This window comes from Rhipicephalus microplus, chromosome 7 (genome assembly GCF_043290135.1).
Source record: "Rhipicephalus microplus isolate Deutch F79 chromosome 7, USDA_Rmic, whole genome shotgun sequence".
NCBI classification, from domain to species: domain Eukaryota; kingdom Metazoa; phylum Arthropoda; class Arachnida; order Ixodida; family Ixodidae; genus Rhipicephalus; species Rhipicephalus microplus.
Window position 1 is genome coordinate 26,998,551 of NC_134706.1, and position 20,914 is coordinate 27,019,464.

General features: G+C 46.1%; 2 protein-coding genes across 2 annotated transcripts; both read left to right on the forward strand.

Annotated features, from left to right (window-relative positions):
- Positions 1-2,189: 2,189 nt before the first annotated feature.
- Positions 2,190-3,591, forward strand: Rpt5 (26S proteasome regulatory subunit Rpt5). The gene has a single exon (XM_037430600.2). It carries the CDS (start codon positions 2,220-2,222, stop codon positions 3,513-3,515), a length of 1,296 nt encoding a protein of 431 aa, XP_037286497.1. The 5' UTR covers positions 2,190-2,219; the 3' UTR covers positions 3,516-3,591.
- Positions 3,592-5,089: 1,498 nt separating this feature from the next.
- mre11 (double strand break repair nuclease mre11) lies at positions 5,090-19,789 on the forward strand. Its single transcript, XM_037430892.2, has 9 exons — positions 5,090-5,328; positions 5,915-6,047; positions 7,561-7,795; positions 8,268-8,393; positions 10,170-10,351; positions 11,986-12,112; positions 13,110-13,287; positions 15,433-15,815; positions 18,680-19,789. Exons 1-9 carry the CDS (start codon positions 5,250-5,252, stop codon positions 19,037-19,039), a joined length of 1,803 nt encoding a protein of 600 aa, XP_037286789.2. The 5' UTR covers positions 5,090-5,249; the 3' UTR covers positions 19,040-19,789.
- Positions 19,790-20,914: the final 1,125 nt, after the last annotated feature.

Below are 20,914 nucleotides of genomic sequence, written 5' to 3' on the forward strand. Positions count from 1 at the left end.
TAAGGCGCGAAAACGACACGGACGAAGAGAGACAGTACACACACACGGAGCGCCTTTATTTCGAAAGAGCACAGAACATATAGACACCGCGCGCGCCGTAACCGTGCCTTAATGCGCAGCCGCATTTAAGTAGCGTAACTCCTTTGGCGATAAAGAAATGGAGGCTACGCTGACGCACAGATCACCTAATTCGATTATTCTCTTGGCCTCAATGATTAGTCTTACTGATTTATCAGGGCTTCGGGCGACTACCGCGCAGGCGCTAAAGGTCGACTTTTTTGAGGTCGACTTTTGTAGAGTGGGACGGTAACCTATACCTGCAAAAGAGTGGCGTTTGTATAGGTTCCTGTTTAGCGCCATTTTTAAGTGACCTGTTTTTAGCTCGCGCAGGCAGGACCATTTCTAGCCTTCTCGAAGGTAGCGGTGTCATCAGGGTTTTTAGATTTGTAGATGATTTTTTAGTTCTCATAGACAAAAAGTTCATGGACACCGACCAGGTCGTTACTAACACCTTAACAATTTTTAGGCTTGTTTTATCGCCCTTAATAGTGACACACGAACTTTCGGTCGATTCGACTATAAGGTTTTTAGATCTTAGATTGTTTGTAACAACTGATCATACATGTTGGCAGTATGAGCCTCGTGCTAACAAACCATTACTACCTTTTAGCTCGTCCCATTCTAAGCTTGTCAAACGTAGCATCGCCAACATGTGCCTGCTGAATGCTTTCAAGAAATCCTGCCCACACAGAGCAGCAGACAGTTTCCTCAAGCAGGTTGACCGTCTTGAGCAGGCGGGCTATCCACAGCACACTTTGGTGTCAGTGGCGGAGAAGATTTTGAAGAAGTCGCGGAACTGCCACACAAGCGAAGGGTCACCCCAGGATAATGTTAAGCTTGCTGTGATTCCTTATATACACCGCGTATCCCATAATCTGAAAAAGATTGCCGAACAGGTTGATGTAAAGGTGGTCTTCTCTGCGCCGTTAAAACTTTCCAGGCTCTGCAAGTTGACTAACCCCTTTCTCAGGAAAGCTCCGGCCTGCAATGTGAACCACCAGAACAAGTATGTAATTTGTCAGAAGGGTGTGGTCTACGAGTTCCCCTGTTCGTGTGGTAGATGGTACGTAGGCCATACCGAGCAATGCCTGAATGATAGGCTAAGACAGCATAATAACAACGTCAGAAATGGCAGAGAGGGCCACCTCGCAATTCACTGCCGGGATTGTCATTGCGTTCCTAACTTTAGCGCCTGCGCGGTAGTCGCCCGAAGCCCTGATAAATCAGTAAGACTAATCATTGAGGCCAAGAGAATAATCGAATTAGGTGATCTGTGCGTCAGCGTAGCCTCCATTTCTTTATCGCCAAAGGAGTTACGCTACTTAAATGCGGCTGCGCATTAAGGCACGGTTACGGCGCGCGCGGTGTCTATATATGTTCTGTGCTCTTTCGAAATAAGGCGCTCCGTGTGTGTGTACTGTCTCTCTTCGTCCGTGTCGTTTTCGCGCCTTAAGCTGCAAATATCTTAAATGTAACAATCGGCCTGATCGAAACAACGGGTTCAAGAACAAGCAAGCTGACGCACCTTTATTTCTTTCTTTCTTTCTTTCTTTCTTTCTTTCTTTCTTTCTTTCTTCCTTCCTCTCTTTCTCTCTTTCTTTCTTTTCTTTCTTTCTTTCTGTGCCAGTGCAGAAAATGGGGCGAAATTAAACCTCTAGCCTGCTTTTTTGCTTTTGTGATAGGTGGAGAATAAAATGACGTGTCGAGGTAGTAATTATCGAGAGCGAAAATTCCAAAATAAGGGTGGTCACGACGCCGAATAAATTCAAGGATTTTATTAACACAAGTGTGAACACACGTAAGTTTTTATAGTTTCCCATAGTATGAAACTCTACAGTAAAAAGTTTCAACTGATAAACAACGAAGCTAAAACCGAAACTAATGTTGTTTACACTAAATAACGTTGATTTATACAGCGTTAACAAACAATAACAAATCTCACGTCTTAAACAAAAGCATTAGTATAAAATAGTTATGCTAATGAAGAACATTTAGGTTATTGAAGTGATAGTCTTGTCCGTTATTACTAAACATCACACAAACAGCCAAGCGCAAGGGGCGTTAAACCCTTAAAACTTACGAAACCGCATCGTCGTCAACATCAGCGTGAATCGCGAAAAAATTTTGCTTGTTGTTTTGCGGCGAGCGTGAGAGACAAAATGGCTGCCCCACCGTCGCTGGAAGACAAGTCCCTGTGGCAGGACGAAAATGACACCCTTGGCGAAGAAGTTCTCCGCATGTCCGCGGACGAAATCATCAGTCGCACGCGGCTTCTCGACAACGAGATCAAAATCATGCGGAGCGAGGTGATGCGCATCTCCCACGAACTCCAGGCCCAGAAAGAGAAGATCAAGGAGAACAACGAGAAGATCAAAGTGAACAAGACGCTGCCGTACCTGGTGTCGAACGTCATCGAGCTCCTTGACGTCGACCCTCAGGAGTTGGGTGAAGAGGACGGCGCCAACGTGGACCTCGACTCCCTCCGCAAGGGCAAGTGCGCCGTCATCAAGACCTCGACGCGACAGACCTACTTTCTGCCAGTCATCGGCCTCGTGGACGCCGAGAAACTCCGCCCGGGAGACCTGGTCGGAGTCAACAAGGACTCCTACCTCATCCTGGAGACGTTGCCCCAGGAGTACGACTCCCGCGTCAAGGCGATGGAAGTCGACGAGCGTCCTACCGAGCAGTACAGCGACATCGGAGGCCTCGACAAACAGATTCAAGAGTTGGTAGAGGCGGTGGTGCTGCCAATGACCCACAAGGAGAAGTTCATCAACCTGGGTATAAGTCCTCCCAAGGGAGTCCTCCTCTACGGTCCTCCTGGGACGGGAAAAACCTTAATGGCCAGGGCTTGTGCCGCCCAGACCAAGTCCACCTTCCTGAAGCTGGCGGGCCCTCAACTTGTCCAGATGTTCATCGGAGACGGAGCCAAGCTCGTTCGGGACGCCTTCGCACTGGCCAAGGAGAAAGCGCCCGCCATTATCTTCATCGACGAGTTAGACGCCATTGGTACCAAGCGTTTCGACTCCGAAAAAGCTGGAGACAGGGAAGTCCAGCGTACCATGCTGGAACTCCTAAACCAGCTGGACGGCTTCAGTTCCAGCGCCGACATCAAAGTCATTGCTGCCACCAATCGGGTCGACATCTTGGACCCTGCGTTGCTCAGGTCCGGACGGCTGGACAGGAAGATCGAGTTCCCACATCCCAACGAAGAAGCGCGCGCTCGCATCATGCAGATCCACTCTCGGAAGATGAACTTCCACAAGGACGTCAACTTTGAGGAGCTTGCCAGGTGCACGGACGACTTCAACGGGGCACAGTGCAAGGCCGTGTGCGTCGAAGCTGGCATGATAGCCCTGAGACGTGCTGGCGAAAAAGTCACGCACGAAGACTACATGGACGCCATCATGGAAGTGCAGGCCAAGAAGAAGGCAAACCTCAACTACTATGCATAGACTGGGGAGGGGGCTCAGAGATGATGGTTGCCGTTTTGTTTTTCTGGGCTTCATTAAAGCCACTTCTTTCATCCTACGTTCTGCTTCTGCTCCTTGTAATTGGGTGTTTTTGTGGATTCGTACACAAGTTCTGCAGGCTTGCATTGCTGTTGCGTTGCTGCGTGCATCTCGATTCAGGGCGTTTGCGGTTTTGGTGCATTTCTTGGAAACATTGCAAGGCCATACTTGTTTTTATGCCACTGCCTTATGAAGTCAAAATTTTGCTTTCTACGTTCATGAAACGGAGCCCCATCAACCTTACGCAAGTTCTTGAGTGCCATTAGCATCATGCTTGGCATTTATTTTGCAGCTCTACACAAATAGCCGTGATGCGTTTACAGAAATTCACGTTTCATGAATAAATTTATGTTTTATTTTGTTTATGAATGGAACATGCAGTTTCATCTACCTCGAGTGGGGTTCGATACACACGTATGTATTAACGATACTGGAACTTACAGTAAATCATTGGACACTGGAGTGTTGCTGGAGCAAACACATTAAAAAGTCGGCTTGTCTTCACTGGTTGCAGACCTAACAAAGACAACTCCGCTCCCTGTTCATTTTCAATCTTTTCGAGCCTCCATGTTCCCCTGAACTTTTGCCTTGTTCAGGTCAACACATGAACAGCAATGCATGTATTTCATATATCTGAATGAGTTACGGACACATCTTCATTTCATGCAGGTGTTCCGTGTTTGATAGTAAAACTTGCCATCAAATCAACCTTTGGAACCTTATTTTTATTGCACACCGAGTAATTGGTAACGTCTGTTCTGCAAAACTGCGATGTGTGCATCATTGATACTGAACTTCAGTATGTCTCTTTATAACATCCCTCACAGTTAAAGTATAACAAAGTGTTCCATGTGGGGGTAATTCTTGGCCTTGACGCAAATGGTATTGCGCACATTTCAGTGCTGTTTATATCCTCGACACATCAGAGTTGATTGACAAACATGCCTACAAGGAAGCGTAGTTCATAGCTTAATCAGCTTTACTTTAGTCATACGGTCAGATATCTAAGGTTAACTTTATTTATATTCCAACAGGCAGTGATCATTCTTAAACAAAAAAGTAAGTGGTTAATGTAGTGCTATTGTAGTTATTTTGTAGGTCGTGCTGTAGTTTAAACCCTGCTTTTAATGCAGGTCCAATACCACGAAACCTGTGGACGAGCGCAGCATGGGCAAACCAGCGATTTCCTTGGCAATAGCGCACTTGCCGAGGTGGTGGCGCCCACTATTGGCCGGCGCGAGAACAATTACTTACTTACTCCAAGGTGCATGTTTATTATGCAGAGGTTCTCGGCATTGTTAGCCTTGTTTGCGTGAACAAGGGACAAGAGGCGACGAATGGACGAAAATCCGGGTCCCTAAAGTGCTTCGCGCTTAGAACAATTCATTTTAATATGGTCCATGGTAAGATTTATGCGTCTAAGTCACACGACCATGGAGGAAGGAAACAAAGGACGCCCTGCGAAGCTAGCTACACCGCAGAGCTCCAGAGCGGACGTCGATATATTTTTTCCCCAATTATGACGTCACTCATTAGCGCGATTTTGGTTGCCGCGGTTTCCGAAGGCTTGTTGCGGCATAAAATGGCGTGGCTGTAAGTGACCCACGACTTGTAGATGTTCTCCCGCGCCTCAAGTCTTCAGCGATTCCTGTGAATGCCCGCCCGACACGATCCGAGATGAGCTCCTCGGACGCCTTCAAAATCCTCGTCGCCACCGATCTGCATCTCGGCTTCGAAGCGAAGGACGCCGAGAGAAGTAAGCGCGCGAAAGCCTGTGTCATCTTTGGCGACTCGTCGTGAACAAGCGGGCGACAGCTTTTCGACGCGCGTCTGATTACTTCGCAAGGCTGCGATCTTTTAGTAAAGAGTGTTAACATCAAGTGACGATGTCTCATCTCTGTGTGCTCGATTACCACGGACGGTGTTCTCGCGTCAGGCTTTTCAATGTCCATGTCGTTATGTTTTAATTATTACGGAGTGTTAACTTGAACGCACTTAAGTCATCACGCTTATAGTTTGCCTTCGTGTTCTGCGTGGCAAAAAAAAAAGGGAAGGGGGGTAAGCTATAACATGTGCTCTTCAACTGGAATGCGATCGTACTGGCGTTGTTGCGTGTTGACGAATGCATGACGTCCACTCGTCCCGGTTGGGACTGTCAAGGTGACTGCTCTGGGCATTGCGAAACCGAAAACGCGCAATCTTTACTCAAATTGCGCCTCACTGTACATTATGTGTGAGTGCAGTGATGGTCAATGAGTAGCGGTGAGCGATTCTAAACCATCGCGCTGCCACCGCGTATTTTCACGCACTTCTATTGTTATTTTTACTATCACTTATTGCAGAACAAGACTCGATCAGGACGTTCGAGGAGATACTGCAGATCGCGACGCAGCAGAATGTCGACTTCATACTCCTCGGCGGTGACATGTTCCACGAGAACAGGCCGCCGCGTTGGGTCGAGCACGAGACCTTACGGTAGGTTCACTTCTAGCCGGACTCGCAAAGCGCGAGTAAAGGTTTTAGAATCGCGCGTGTAATCAGCTTGAGCTTTGCACTAGCCGTGGCAGTAGTTTTGCCTTTACGAAAGGACTTCTTTTTCGGGTCACTCCTCTCCTCTTTGGGACCTCCCCTTTTTCACAAAATGTAATTTGCACCGCAGCCAAGCGTTGCGTAGCTAAGCAAAGTTCTGCCATTGACTGCCTGAAAAGTAGCCTTCAAAAGATTGCTTCAGGACATCGGGCCAAACGATCGGGTGTCCTGTGTGTATCATACCATGTAGAATGGACACGTATTAGCCTAGACTAGGAAACGAAGACTTTGAAGGCTCAAGAACCTAGAAAATGTTCCACTAACCGTGAAGGCAGCCTTAAAAAAAATTACAACTCGTTTCTGAAAGCTAGTTAAGTTACTATTGTATCGAGATGCACAACAGAGAACGGTTAGGTCCCTACTGTATTGTAACGTCACAACAGAGCCTCTTGTCATGGCCACTCCACAGCTCTGGCAGCGACGTGCAAGCAGCCAACTTGAGTGTTTTTGTACCTGATATCATCACAACCAGCCGTGCTGATGCTCGAAGTTTCCAGAATTTACACCGTAGCCTGACTTCACGCTTTTGTAGATGTTAGTAGGTTTCCCAACTGAAAATTGATTTTAATGTTAAAAGTAAAATATACATCTGCCTTGGTGGATTAGTAGCTAGGGTGCTTGGCTGCTGACCTGCAGGTTGCAGTATCGATCCCTGTCCCGGCTGTCGCATTTCGATGGAGGTGAAGTAGAGGGCCCACGTACTGTGCGATGGTAGTGCACGTTGAATAACACCAAATGGTGAAAACTTCTAGAGCCCTTCTCTACGGTGTCCCTCAAAATAATATTGTGGTTTTGGGACGTGGAAGCCCACATATTATATATTAAAGTGCAGCATATTTCAAGTTTCAAGTGTATCTCAAATATTAGCACAAAAGTAGAACATCGTACAGTATGAATATTCAGAAGGAGGTTTCTCCAAGCTCTATTTAGGCTTCAGGGCCACCTCTTGTCAGAGCTTGCAAAATAAAAATACCTAGTTAGCAGAAACAGCAATATTACAAGAAAACGTGTGATTTGATAGAACAACAGAGAGGGATAGAGCACCAAAAAAAGCTATGACAAACAATATTATTGAAGCAAAAAAATATACATCTGGTAGTTAAACAAATAGAAGTATAATTTTTTTTTTATTAGACTGATTGTAAAGGATTGTTTGATGTGACATGGTAATGAATTCCATAAAGATAAAGCAAAAAAAAAGCAGTGTGATGACCTTAAGTGGTAGACCATTTCCATTTGAAGCAAATCTAGTGGGGTTATGATTACTTATCAGCATTAACTGAGCCTCCAACTTGCTCTGGGCTATCCTGTGTTCAGGAGCCTTGTACGGCAGTGCGAACTCGACTTCAAAAGTTAGCCTAAGCACGCCCTTGGGGACGCTTTCGTTTGCTCGCCTCAGGTTGCTGCGTCAGTACTGTCTGGGCGACAAGCCAGTGCAGTTTGAGATCCTGAGTGACCAGGCAGAAAACTTTGGCTTCTGCGCTTTCCCCAACGTCAACTACGAGGACGCCAACCTCAACGTCTCGCTGCCTGTGTTCACCATTCACGGGAATCATGACGACCCGACTGGAAGCGAAAACCTCAGCATCATCGACGTACTCGCAACGTCGGGGCTCGTGAACTACTTTGGAAAGGTGGTCGCTCCTGTTTTTATTTATTTATTCTTGTCACAGTTTCGTGTTCTTTAAAGGAAATGCCAACCGTCGACTGCCCGTTTGTCAAACAACACTGCTTGGAATTCCGCACTTATTTTTCGAAAGAGAGCCATCCTGCCTGTCGAAAAATTCATCTTTGTCGTAAACGTGAATTGTGCTACATGAATAGATACAGTGATATGAATAACCTTTATAAGAAATTTTCGGATATAACGAATTTATTTTCTTCTAAGATGCAAGTTTGTTATGATGAAGTTTGAGTGCATAACTGCCCGTCGAGAATTTCTCTTTTTGGTGACCGTCATCGAGATTAAAAAGGGGAGGTGCGCTTGTCTGTTTGTTTCTATGCATCCTCTAACTTCTTCCATTTTCTTACAACTGACAAGTGTTTTCTGCTAACTTGTCTTCCATTTAGAAGCATTATGCCAACTTTATGTTTGCCGCATGGCAGGTGACAGACTTGACAAATGTGCGGCTGTCACCCGTGCTCCTCCGCAAGGGACGGCTGCTCCTGGCGCTCTATGGCTTGGGATGGATCCGAGACGAGCGACTGCATCGGCTGTTTCGCGAAAGCAAGGTCAGCATTTAGACTCGTTACAGCGTGGAGCATGATTGACCACGTAGAACAGTCAGTGATTCAATAGTTTCATATTGTTTGGTCAAATTCGCAGTGAGGGTGTTCATCCTGGCAGGTTTAACGCCTGTATTATTGTTTGGCTGCCAGTTCGTCAAAGGTCATGTGCTGTAGGATGTCATCTGGCCGAAACAAATGTTTCATGTCACCGCGGCATGCCTGCCAACTATCCCGAATTGTCCGGGAGATTCCCGAATTTCGACCTTATCTCCCGATTGTATGAGTGCTATTTCGAATCTGCCGAGAAGTCAACGTCATTGCAGAGCCGTTTAATTTTTATTCACGCTAGTAAGTCAGCCTTTACTGCTACGATAGTTGCGCTGCTGCTGAAGAGTACTCGCCTCTAAACTTATACTTCATTGTAATCATATCGTAGAGCACCGCTAAGTATATTTAGGCACTGTAGTACTGCACATCTGGGCGAAGGCCGGCGGCCGTGAGACCCTCTCACCAACCTACCGAAAGAAGGCGATCACAACTTTTGCATCTGTCTGCCTTGCCGGGTACGCTAGGCCTATGCCGCTTCTCTAGGTGTCAGTTCTGTTTGTTACGTGTTTTCGGGAGTTGCGTGTTTCCCCAAGTTCTGTTAGAAGGTCGATGGTGGTTTAAAAAGTAGAGGTATTTGCAAGTCTATCTGGACTCTCACACAGCTGGGTTTCAGCGCTTTGTGACTTGACGGAAAGGCGGCAAGTATGTATTCTGTATACCACAAGCGCGTGTGATGTAAGCGTTTGGCACAGTGGCAAGGTTGACAGATCGCTTCACAGAAGCATCAGAGGTATGTTGGTGGTACGGAAGGCCAGGCCACCATCATAAGTTTCTTCCAAAAGAGCTGCAAAAACAGTGCGATCAGCATAGAATGCTTATTCACAGGATTTCTTGTGGAACACAACTTTCCGCTGAGTGTGTGCAATCATGCAGGACCATTGTTTCGAGAAATTTTCCCGAAGTGCGAGGGTGTGGACGCACGAGAACAACTACCGTCGCCGGGCAAATGGCTGCAGGTGCCGAAAACACACTGCGTGAAGGTCCAGGCTGAACCATTGCGCTTCCGTAGTCGCAGCAGCGACAGCGCGTCGCAAATGTCTCAGTCCCAATAATGTCAGACATGCAAAAAAATATCACTCTTCCCTCACTGCGGTGTCCCAAATTTTCATTCTGGTAGGTTGGCAGGTATGCCATGGCAGTGTGTTATACTGGTGTCACACAGTCACTGTTGATCACCGTGGCAAACGCTTGTTTGAATACTTCATTGTAACTGGATTCTTCAAGCCAAGCCGCAGATGGTCATCAATCACTGCTAAGATATTTGAACCCTGTTGAAGTGTATTGTGACCTTATTCATGAAAAATATGAATGGGAGAAACGTTTAGATTGTTTAGTAGGCATTTTAGTGTCATATTACAAGTATATTTTCTTGGATAACCACACGGCGTGTTTGCTTCGACATGCTCACCCACTACATCATGGACGCTATGTTTACTTTAAAAAACAGGTGTGTTAAAATGGCTGTGTCGTCTAAGAAATGAAAAAAAAAAGGAAGGCGTTCTTGCAAAGTGAACGAGAACTGTATTGTACCTACGAATTCCCGCAAATTTTTTAAGTCTTATAATGAATGAAGCGAGATTTATTTCAGCAAGGCAATAGGGGAAACAACTTATGTTCACAGTCTCGTTAATTTCGACGTGGGGCTGCGTCTTTGCACTGCATGCGACGCAGGTGAAGATGCTGCGCCCCCGCGAGTGGACCGAGAAGTGGTTCAACCTGCTGGTGCTCCACCAGAACCGGGCCAAGCACGGCCTGACTGACTACATCCCCGAGGACTTCCTGGACGAGTTCCTCGACCTCGTCGTGTGGGGTCATGAGCACGAGTGCCTTATCGACCCAGAGTTCAATGGCAGGTGCGTGAAGTGTCTGTACTTTGTTTAAACAATTGTAAGTAGACTCAAATGTGTGTCAACCTTTATAAAATATCTTGGGGAAAAAGAAAAAGATAGGAACCGTGAGTGCCTTTGATAAACAAAACTAATTAACGCCTCAAAACTCAAAAAAAGAAAAAGGTACAGGGGTACTGGCTACAGGCCTTGTACATACCACAGTGTGAAGTTTGTGTATGCTTACCCATGCGGCTCTCCCTCATCTGGTTTGGCACAAAAAACTGCATCCCAGGGACTTACTGCCGAAAATTGTTAACTACTTTGTAATAATAGTAATAGTGTAGCGCCTTCATTTTCATCAACAATGGAAGATTCTGTGGGTAAAGGTCGCGTGAGGCACAAGCAACTTGATAGTTGCTCACAGCCATCTGTACAATGCAGCAGGCGACAGCCCACATATTCGGAGTATAAAATATCTAAAAGATTTAATGCATTTTCATTAAAAAACAATCCCTCAAAAAAGGCGCGACTGTCTTGCTAGCCGGGAGATTGTAGAAAGCTGCGTGAGGGTGCATTCCTCAGCAGAAGACGCAGACAAGTCTCCATTCGTGCAGCGCCTTATTTCCATATATGTTATCAGTGAATGCCCACGCTGCATACCTTATGTTGAATTCCAATGGCGGATTCAAAGCAGCCGGCTGACTCTGCGAGCGAGCACTCGACTATGGCGTAGAGCAACGCCTCCAAATCCACGATTGAAACACAATTTGCGCTATTCGAGCAAGTATGGGGAACAAGGTAGAAGCGGAAGGCCTTGAGTTACCCGAGTACCTTGCGTGTAGTATTTCATTCTGCAAATTCTACTGTCAAATTCTATTGAATTACTGCTCGTACGTAGTTGTTTCAGTGTGGCTGTCGCTCTGCGACGAACTAGTTTGGCCAGTGGGCCATGTCGTCCGTCCACCATTACTGTCAAAACACACCACAGCGGCGTCACCCTCAAGCGGGCAAACGTATTAGGGGTCATTCACAGAGCGGTCAAACAACCCGTCCCATCACCGTCACGGGAGTACGGCGCGCCGAGTTCCGGTCCACTAAGCCGATTTCAACGGAGCAACTTTTCATGCTCCTCGGAGTAACTACCACTCCGAATTTGCTCCAATTCTCTCATTGGAACACTTGACTCCGGTCCCAACTCTGCCATTGGAACCACTTGCTCAGACTCCACCATAGGAGTTCAACATTATTAATGACGTCATTGGCGACCTCACTACTGGGGCGCCGCAGAATCTGTAATCTCGTCACTGCCGTTCACTCCTTTTTGTGCTTTGTTTGCTGTGTGTCTGTTTTGCATCCTTTGCTGTGTTCTGTTTTGCATCCTTTGCTGTGCACCCTCTTTCGTCCTCATTCGCTCTGCTGGTTATGCCGATGTCGTTGAACGCAGGAACGGCCTTCTAAGAGCTGTGCTCTAAAGAGTCTACACTTGTACCTCTGTATATCGAAGTTGCACCTTATGCCAAAATAAGATTTATATCCAAAAATTTGTTATAAAAGTATATTCCTAATGCTATATATTTCTATAGTATTCTTCATTTCTTTGTTTAACCCATATTTTTTTTTATATCTAGGTTTGAGTTATTGCATTTTCTCTCCTGTAGGTTCCATGTGACTCAGCCCGGCAGCCCCGTAGCCACATCGCTGTGCCCGGGTGAGGCGGCTCCCAAGCACGTCGGCATCCTGGAGATAGCCATGGCTGACGGCAAGAAGTCTCACAAGCTCACCAAGGTACGACCCCGTCGCGGCATTGCCCGAGTGCTCGTTAACTGATGCACCACGCGTTGAAAAGAGTTGACTGTTGAGCGAGTTGGTGCTCTGACATAGAAACCGTCGTGAGAGCGCAACAAAACATGACACACAGGAAGAGACATACGTGGACAGGCGCAAACTACCAACCGCCAGTCCTCGTCTGTCTCTTGCTGTGTGTCGTGTTTTGCTGCGCTCTCGCGATGGTTTTTATGACAACAGGCTGTGATTGGTAGTTTCACAAATCCTGGCTTGCGGCATGTTTTTATGGGAACGATGTTAGACATGTTGAAGGCAGGGTGAGTCGGCCTGGCATGCTTCATGTAACATACAGAAGGCCCGCACTAGTCACCTAAATGGGGAGGGGCGTAAATTCAGCCCCACACATTGACATAATAGGGGGGGAGGGGCAAAGTTGCTCCATACATTGACATAATAGGAAGGGGGGCGCTGCAATGAACCTTCGTCCCCCTTGAAAAAGAAGCACGCTCACTACAGATCTGGTGTGACGTCACTACAACTTTCGCTGCCCTTCGTAGAGAGCTACGTCAGTGTTGGCTGTGCTAGCGATGGGCCTCGATCGTGAGGATGGGAATTCAGGCGCACTTTGGAAGGGAATCAAAGTAGGCTCTAAACGTTTGCTTTGTCCGACCGTTCGCGTGGAGTGTCCTTGCATACAGAGGAAACCAACAACAGGCTTGTTGTCGCCATGAAATTCAGTGGCACCACCCTAAATGGAACAACTGCCGCTGATATGACTGCTTTTGTACTTAAACTCTGCAACCCTGTTTGTCTCTCAGTAAACGAAACTCCTGTTAAATAAAACACATTTTTCTGGTCCTTTCATTTTTCGTTTAACCGGAGTCTACCTCCATCCGATTAGTTAGTTTGGCATACTTGAAGATCTATCTTGCTAAACTAAAGCGTCGTTGTCCATAAACCACACACTTAATCCGGGATGACTGCCTGCATTTTTCAGATCCCCTTGAAGACTGTGCGGCCCTTTTACATCAAGACGGTGTCGTTGTTTGACCTCGAGGAGAAGATTGCAGCCATGGGAAAACGGGCCAACATCAAGACCTTTTCAGAGCACGCTCTTGACTTCTGCACACGGCACATTGAGGACATGATTGAGGAGAGCATTCGGGATCACCCCTGTGAGTGCAGTGCATAGCTTATGTGTGCAAATATGCCATGTTTAGTATGTTTACATATGTGTTTACTATCTTTACTTGTGTGGTCATTATTGTTACATCATTTACATATGTGGTTACCATGGTTACTATGTTTAGGTATGTGCCGCCTGTGTAATAAATGTCACCTACCCTGTATTGGCCACTGAAAAGTGAAGTGTAACGGCCTTGTCCAATGCTACCAGATATGGTGAACAATGTCTGTATGCGGTGTTATTATTTTCGCAATCTTATAAGCTCATGGAAAGTCTTATAGAAGTTTACATCCTCATTGAACTGATAGACATAGAGGCTAGTAGCGTACTTACTTGCATAATTTGTGCACTTTTTTTTTCTCGGTTTCAAATCTTCGATAAGGGAGTGCACAAATTATGTGGAGATTTTGTGAATGCATACGGAATAGTGTGCAATAGTATATAGCCCTACCATGCGCAGTATATGCATTGAAAAGAAGAAAAAAAGCGAGTGCTTTAGAGCACAAGCAAAGTATACTTGATTTAATATTTAAGAGTATTAGTGCATGCTTCTCTCAAGCCTCATTATAACAAACTTGCATTTTACATGAAAATAAGTTAGTTTTATCTGAAAATTTGTTATAAAGGTTTTTTTTTTACACTATATCCATTGCAACACTATTTTTCATTTATTTCATTATAACCGATATTTTGTTATACCCGGTTTTGTTATAACGAGGTTTGAGTGTATCACCAGCCAGATCCAATCGTGCACGGTCCAGTTGGAATCACTGGCCGAGAGGTTCGCTTGGGAATCATCATCGGGGCAGCTGTCGACGCCCTCTTAAAGGGTGTCATCCTCTGTGCCGCCGAGCGCATTCGAATGCCCCATTTGCTTGAAGCTCTTCTCGGCAGTGCTGGCAGAAACCAGGTTTCACGACATGATGATACCGGAGGACCTAAGCTTTTGCACAGACAGTCAAACTTCCTTATAAAAAACACTAGTTTAAGAAACAAACGGGTATAATAGACACAAGTGTGCCTACAGTAAATTCGGGTTGATAAGAAAATGCGTACAAGGTACCCTACTTACAAGAGACATCTGAGAGACAAGAATTGCTGCCCGGAGCATGCATTTCATAAAGGGGTCCAACTGTAATTGAAAGAGTCTTTATCGATGGCGGGAAACTTGTATTAACAAGGGTACACTCTTCTGCTTTCTTCCGTACCAAATGTTACGTGTTGAAGAACTTCACGCCGGAGTGCTTCGCAGGGGAATGGTTCCCGTTTTCGTCGGCAAACATTATAACAGAGAGCTTAAATTTCGCACTATGTGTAATGATCGTAGCCCATCAGAAGGGAACAGAGACAAACACAATGGACGGCTGGGGAAACGGAAACTTTTGAAATCAACCAACGGTGCATTACAGCGCCAAGAGGGGGAGGGGGGGGGGGGGGGGTGCTCAGAGAATTTTCGTCGCAACTGGGCGTGTGACTTGCGGCGTTTGTTTTCCAACTCCTGTTTATCTTTGGAAAATATTGCTTTTGTACTGTTTGCCCGAGCCAAGAAGAGACGGGTCGTGTGACAAATGTGTCATATCTACGTATCCCTTGTCCTTCCAATAAAGAAATGAGGGGTAGTTTCGAGTGCTTCATGCCTTCAGCTTGTAGGCGAGGGATTATTGTTGGGCTGCCAGAAGAGTGGCTACGAGCGGCTACGAGCGGCCGAGTGGCTACGAGCGAGGCTGACTAACACTCCAGGGTTCACATGCATATATGTATAGTGAGTACCCCATAAAGTGCATGGAGGGGGACAAGCGCCACCGTTCCTCAGTTGACGAAGCATCAGACGCGTCATTCAAAGGTCGGAGGCTCAGTGCCTGCCGGCGGCTAATGCTATTTTCGTCCACTTTCTTTTTCTCACATTTATACAATGATTACGACAAATAACAACCCCTTTCTTGTCTGTTGGTTCTCATTGAATTTTTTCGTTCCAATGAATCATAGTTGCGAGTTAGTGCCTGGGTTCTTCTTTCTTTTTCCAGAGTCTGCGTTCGGGTGCGTGCCGTATTCTGTCAAATATTAACAAGCACCGACTAGCCCAACTATCGACGCTTCGTCATCATATGCGCTTGCATTTTACAATTTCTCGCAGGCGATGGGCCGCAGCCCAAGCTGCCTCTCATCCGTCTCCGCGTTGAGCACGGTGCCGAGCACGAGACGTTCAGTTCGCACCTGGTGGCCCGCATGTTTCCCGAACGCGTGGCCAACCCGCGGGACATCGTGTTGTTCACCAAGCGGCGTGGTGTCACTAAGAAGAACGACGGCGCACTCGACATGAACTTCCTGCGCGAGATTGCCAGCGCCGAGGCGTTGGCCCGGTCGCGCGTCGAAGACCTGGTGCGCGAGTACTTTGAGAAGGTGGACGACTCGATGCACATGACCGTCCTCACTGACGAAGCGATGCAGCAGGCCATGAACCTCTTTGTGGACAAGGACTGCACCGACGCCATCATGGGGGCAGTCAGGATGCAGGAGGTGAGCGAGAGTGTCGCGATCGGTCGCTCGGCCTCGCGGCTAATCTCAAGACATGTTTCAGTTCTCGCTGTAGACGGGGTAACGGACGAGATAGGTAGACAATGCGACAAGATGTTTTAAAGGCGTCCGGCCCCATTTTCGGAAGGCGAGTTTACTCTGCCATACAGATATCCTGTATATGAGACGACTCCGAGCAAGTGTGAAGCTGAGCAAATGCCGATAAGATATATTATTTTTATATTAAAATAATTTTTCCCGTGGCACATCTTCCGGAATTGAGACTAGCTCGACGTTGGACTACAGTACTGATTCTGGTGACTTCACGCAGCCATCTGGCTAGTTGCCATGACGTCAGGTACCGAAACTTCCAATGTGGCTGCTCGTCCGTCACCCACGGAGCCACCGTGCAGAGCAGCTGTGAAAATGTCATGATAACTTGTGCGTGCACGTGACTGGGAGCTCATATTATGTCGTTACGTCAGGATACAGTACGAACTGAAACTATCTTTTGGAGACACACCGTAATTGCGAATGAGTTCTGAGGAAACCCGCAAGGTGGTGCAAGGGTTAAAAAATAAAGAAAGAAGACAACCACCGTGTGGTTGTCTTCTTTTTCTTTCTTAACCCTTCTGCCACCCTGCGGGTTTGCACAGAACTCATTTGTAATACTTGTGTTCGTGTGCTTTGAGTTGTTGACGAATTCGCCCTCGCGCTGTCAATTTATAGCCTTCTGGTTAGGTCATTTGGTAGAGCAACTTCCCCAGAAAGGCATTGGTCCTGGGAGGATGAATTTTTTGGCTACTAAGAAGCTTTTATTTCTGAGAAATCCGTGCAGATTTTCTTGTGGCTTCGTGCTACATTCAGGTGGTTGTCTTTCTTAATTAACACACTGCAAATAGTAATTGCTTTTTCCAGGTACACTCATTCTTGGGGGTATCTTTTTAGGCTCTTAAGAACTGGCCTTTAATACGACGTAAAAAAAAACAAAAAAACGACAACTGAATATTTTCGTGTCAATATTTAAACACAGAGCCAATCGTAAGCGTGCTTCAATATCAGTAGATAATTGCATGCCGAATCTTACGATGGAACTGACTGAAAGAGACGGTCGATGTGATGAGTGTTTTTAGCTCACGGTAAACCTTGGGGTGTGTTTCAGTATCAATTTGATTTGCTTAATGGAGAGCTGGATGGGGAGGGAAATCAAAAGTCTCATTCTAGTTGTGACGAAGCATACAATGTTCCATAACAAGCGTATGACACCTTGAAACGATCTTAACTACCTTACTGTTCAAGCAACACGACTGCCTAAGCTACCTGCTTGTAAGCATGCTAGCGATTTCGACAGTGGACCAGAAAGTGTACTCAGTCTTTTTTTACTACATACAGTGTAGAACGCCTATTACGTACGTTGCCAGGGTCGTGAATGTCCTCACTATAACCAAAACGACCTTTTTCAAAGGCTGCGCTTGCGCAGTACGTGCTGAGCATGCAGCTGCTAATGTCCAAGAATAGAAGCATGCGGTGTGGGGTGCTTACAACCATTTACATTTTCGTTGTTAAAAAATTAACGCTCAAAAGACCTGTGTTGCCAATAAAATGGATGCTGGAAAAAAAAAAGATTACAGAAGAAAGTGCCGTCGCTGAAATTCGCAGACTACGTCTCTGACCACCTTGTTTATGCCCATTACGCAGAAACTATTCGTCGAATCAAGATCGCAATTCCGCACGCTGAACGGTATCGATTGATTTCATGTGTGTGCACCCGCTGTTCAATAAATTGAAATCTAATTGGAAGTCATCATACAAGTGTAAGGCGTGCCGCCCAAGCTCCCATTTTCAATAACAATGTGAGTCCTCTTCCCTTAACAAGAGTTTCGTTGATTCCGCACTAAACAGCAACGTTGATTGCCCACTACCGCTACCAAAACTCTATCCAATGATGCTTAGGCCTAGCCTGCAGGTTAGCGTGTTGCGGGAAGTTAGTCCGACACATCACGAAAATCGAGCGTCGAAAAGATCGCATTCGAGCACTGACCCGAACACAGCGCACATGATGCAGAGTTTTGGTTTGTGGCCAGCAGATCAACTTTGACGAAAGCCCACCAAGCCCGTTTACTGGCAACAAAGGCAAAAGCGTGCATTATAAAGCCATAAGTGCTTTTGAATTTGCGGACGAGGTAACAAGCACGATATTTGTTGCACTCTACGACGACGCTTTTTGCGACAGGAAACGATCGCACGTTCCATGTGGAAAAAATGCTGCTGCCAAGAAGCCAGCGCTGGTGCAAAGGCTTCTTCGTTGCCTAGGCAACCGCTCTCCTTCCTCACTCGACGCACCCGCAGAACCGCGCAGTGCTGCTGCTGTGGTTCTCTTAGAGAGCAGCTCTAAGGCGTCGATTACTGCATTGAGCAGTGTCATTGCAGTGGCATGATCGATAGACATGAAAAAGTAACCGACCGAGTTGAAGAAATAAAATGAGAAAAAAATCTCTAGGAGTGAATGAGCCTTGAGCTTAGACTATTCGCCCATCTCTTATTGTTCCAGCCTAAAACTCTGTTAAAATAAGTGCTAAATGAAGTTTAAGCACCTTAGTTCAATGCTTATACTTAGCTGTTTCGCACTGGCAGTGCTTAGAGCAAACGGCCTTGTAACTGCCATCTTTACTTGCTTGCTGATGCAGTAAATCTTACTATAATTAAATCGTTTCTAGCAGGAAAATGACCTTTTGTATCCGAAAATTTATTATAAACGTTTGTTTTTAACATTGCATTGACACATTCTCTGTCTACTTTTTTTAATAATTGGTAATTTCTTATTTGAGGTTGGACTGTAGACCATCGTCTCATTTTCGGTTTCACAGACTCGTGCAGTGGATGCTCTCAAAGAAGTTCCCGAGAGCAAACTGATCGAAGAGATATCCCAGCTCAAGACACGCTACGCCGACCAGCCGGACATAAGCGCCGAGGAGATCAAGCGGCGCGTGACACAGGTCTCAAACCGCACCGCGGAGCTCGGTGTTTCCGACGATGACGACAATGAAGAGGTCAGCCGGATTGAAGACGATGACGACGACGAAGACCTCAATGGAGCTTCAAGGTCGAAGCGCGGAAGGGGAAGAGGAGCACCGTCTACGAGAAGAGGCCGTGGCAGAGCCAGGGCTGCATCGTCTTCTGCAAACACGTCGAGAGGTCGAGGGAGGCAGAAGCGAGTCAACCTGTAGCTTTCACTGTGATAACTTCTTAAGTGCTAGACAACAAGGTGGCAGCGGTTTTGCCAAAAGTTTCCAGGAGCTGAAGCGAGATGACGGGTGCAGTGCATGGAATCTTTTGTTTCGTCCTGCTTTGAAAAAAGTGTGGTACAAATGGCAGAGGCTTGGATATGAGATGATGACGGCACCGCTCCCTTTTCACCCGCAGCTGAATCCTTTTTCTTTTTTTTTTTTTGAAGAAAAGGCTAGTCCATGTTAGCGTAGTGCTCATATGTGTCGGCCAGTGCTTAAATGCTAGTGCTTATATAAGGAACACTTCTTTTGAAAAAAGTTCGTCAGATACCTGCACTGACCATGGCTGTACAAATCAGCTTGTTGAGTACAAAACAACTTGGCCGTTCAATGTATAGTCGTGACCTCTAACCAGCATTGCATCTCCTGAAACAGGCATTAAATGTTTGTGTAACGACCCGCCAAGGTGCTCTGCTTGGCCGGTTCAGCATGCAATGCTGACTTAGGACGTTTCACGACGACGTCAAGATGGAGACGTACACGAGTGAACCAAACCTCTGATGTGTCACAGTAGCGATAGTTATTTTTTTACCAAATCTTTGTGTTTTACAAAGTCATTTTGCATTTGCAAGTTTTTGTTGAAGTGCTTACGTGTTAACGTTGCATTTGTGTGAACTGATGATGTGTCTGTCAATACATGATACAGCATCTTTATCTGTGTCTACATTAAAACCACACTTCATGCTTCTAGAGGCAGTTTTTTTTTTCTTTTTCCAGTTTTCACGATACCATCACATCTCTCTCATATGCCTGACAGTTCAGCTTCTTTTGATTGCTTCTTGATGACACAGCATACCATGCCCTCTTCTCCATCAGGGAGTGCCAAAAAATGTGTACACGTACGATTCTTGGACGACACTTTCAGGGTTTCCACTGACTTTCAAGTGAAATTCCCTAAAAGACGAGTAAAATGTCGCCAAAAGTCACCATTTTTCTTCAAATTTTGCCAGAAAAGTCCCCACTGTACATATGTGTGATGAGCCTAGTAATAAAACTTGTAAATTATGTATAGTTCGGTGGAGTAGGGTGGAGTACTGTGGCATCCATAAACCCTAAATTATATTGACATTCTTCAATGCCAATCGCATCACCTGCTTCATTTTGGAAGCACTGAGAAAGAGTATGCGTGCACTAGCAGCGTCCACGACTGCTAGCGGCTCATAACAAAAGTTTGCTATGGTTTCAGTTGTAGCGAATACAGAAGGAAGCCGTCGCTACAACATTAGTGGGACATCCTGCATAGCCGTACTGCAGAGTTAGAGAATTTTGCTGTGGTAGAATCTTGAGTCCGGTAAACAAAAAACTTAATTACAAAGCAACAGAAATAAATTAGAAAGCACTGCGTAACCGTGGCAATGCCTGCACCACGATCTTGGTGTGGTCATGCTTACATTCGCTTCACTGTAGTTTCTGAAGGCTGTCCAGAGAAGTCCGACTTTCTGGCCCACACGAAAAGTATGTTAATAGCAAATTTAAACTCAACATGCCAAATTAAGTGGTACTGTAGCAGTGAAAAAGTCGACAAGCCATTCACAAGAGTCAAAGCTGCGGTCCGAACATGCAGCCTAACCAATACCTGGCCACTTCAGATGAGAAACTTTGAAAACGCTTAAAGCCCTTAAAGTGCCTAAAAAATTTGCTAAAACACCACGTCCTTGCGGCATGTGAAGCAGTCCACTGATCTAAGTTTTGGGGAGGTAGCAGGCAGATGCACCAGTGCGCCAGTGCTTTCAGGATCTAGGCAAATTGGGAGATGCACAGGGGAAACAGGACAGACGTACTCAATTTCTCATTAAGTGCACCTTTACTGGTGGC

Excerpts from the sequence above, each read along its gene's own strand:
- Rpt5 (XM_037430600.2), top strand. The coding sequence starts at position 2,220 with ATGGCTGCCCCACCGTCGCTGGAAGACAAGTCCCTGTGGCAGGACGAA.
- mre11 (XM_037430892.2), top strand. The coding sequence starts at position 5,250 with ATGAGCTCCTCGGACGCCTTCAAAATCCTCGTCGCCACCGATCTGCAT. Across the intron at positions 12,113-13,109 it reads AGTCTCACAAGCTCACCAAG|ATCCCCTTGAAGACTGTGCG; the intron begins GTACGACCCCGT and ends TGCATTTTTCAG. Across the intron at positions 13,288-15,432 it reads GAGCATTCGGGATCACCCCT|GCGATGGGCCGCAGCCCAAG; the intron begins GTGAGTGCAGTG and ends AATTTCTCGCAG.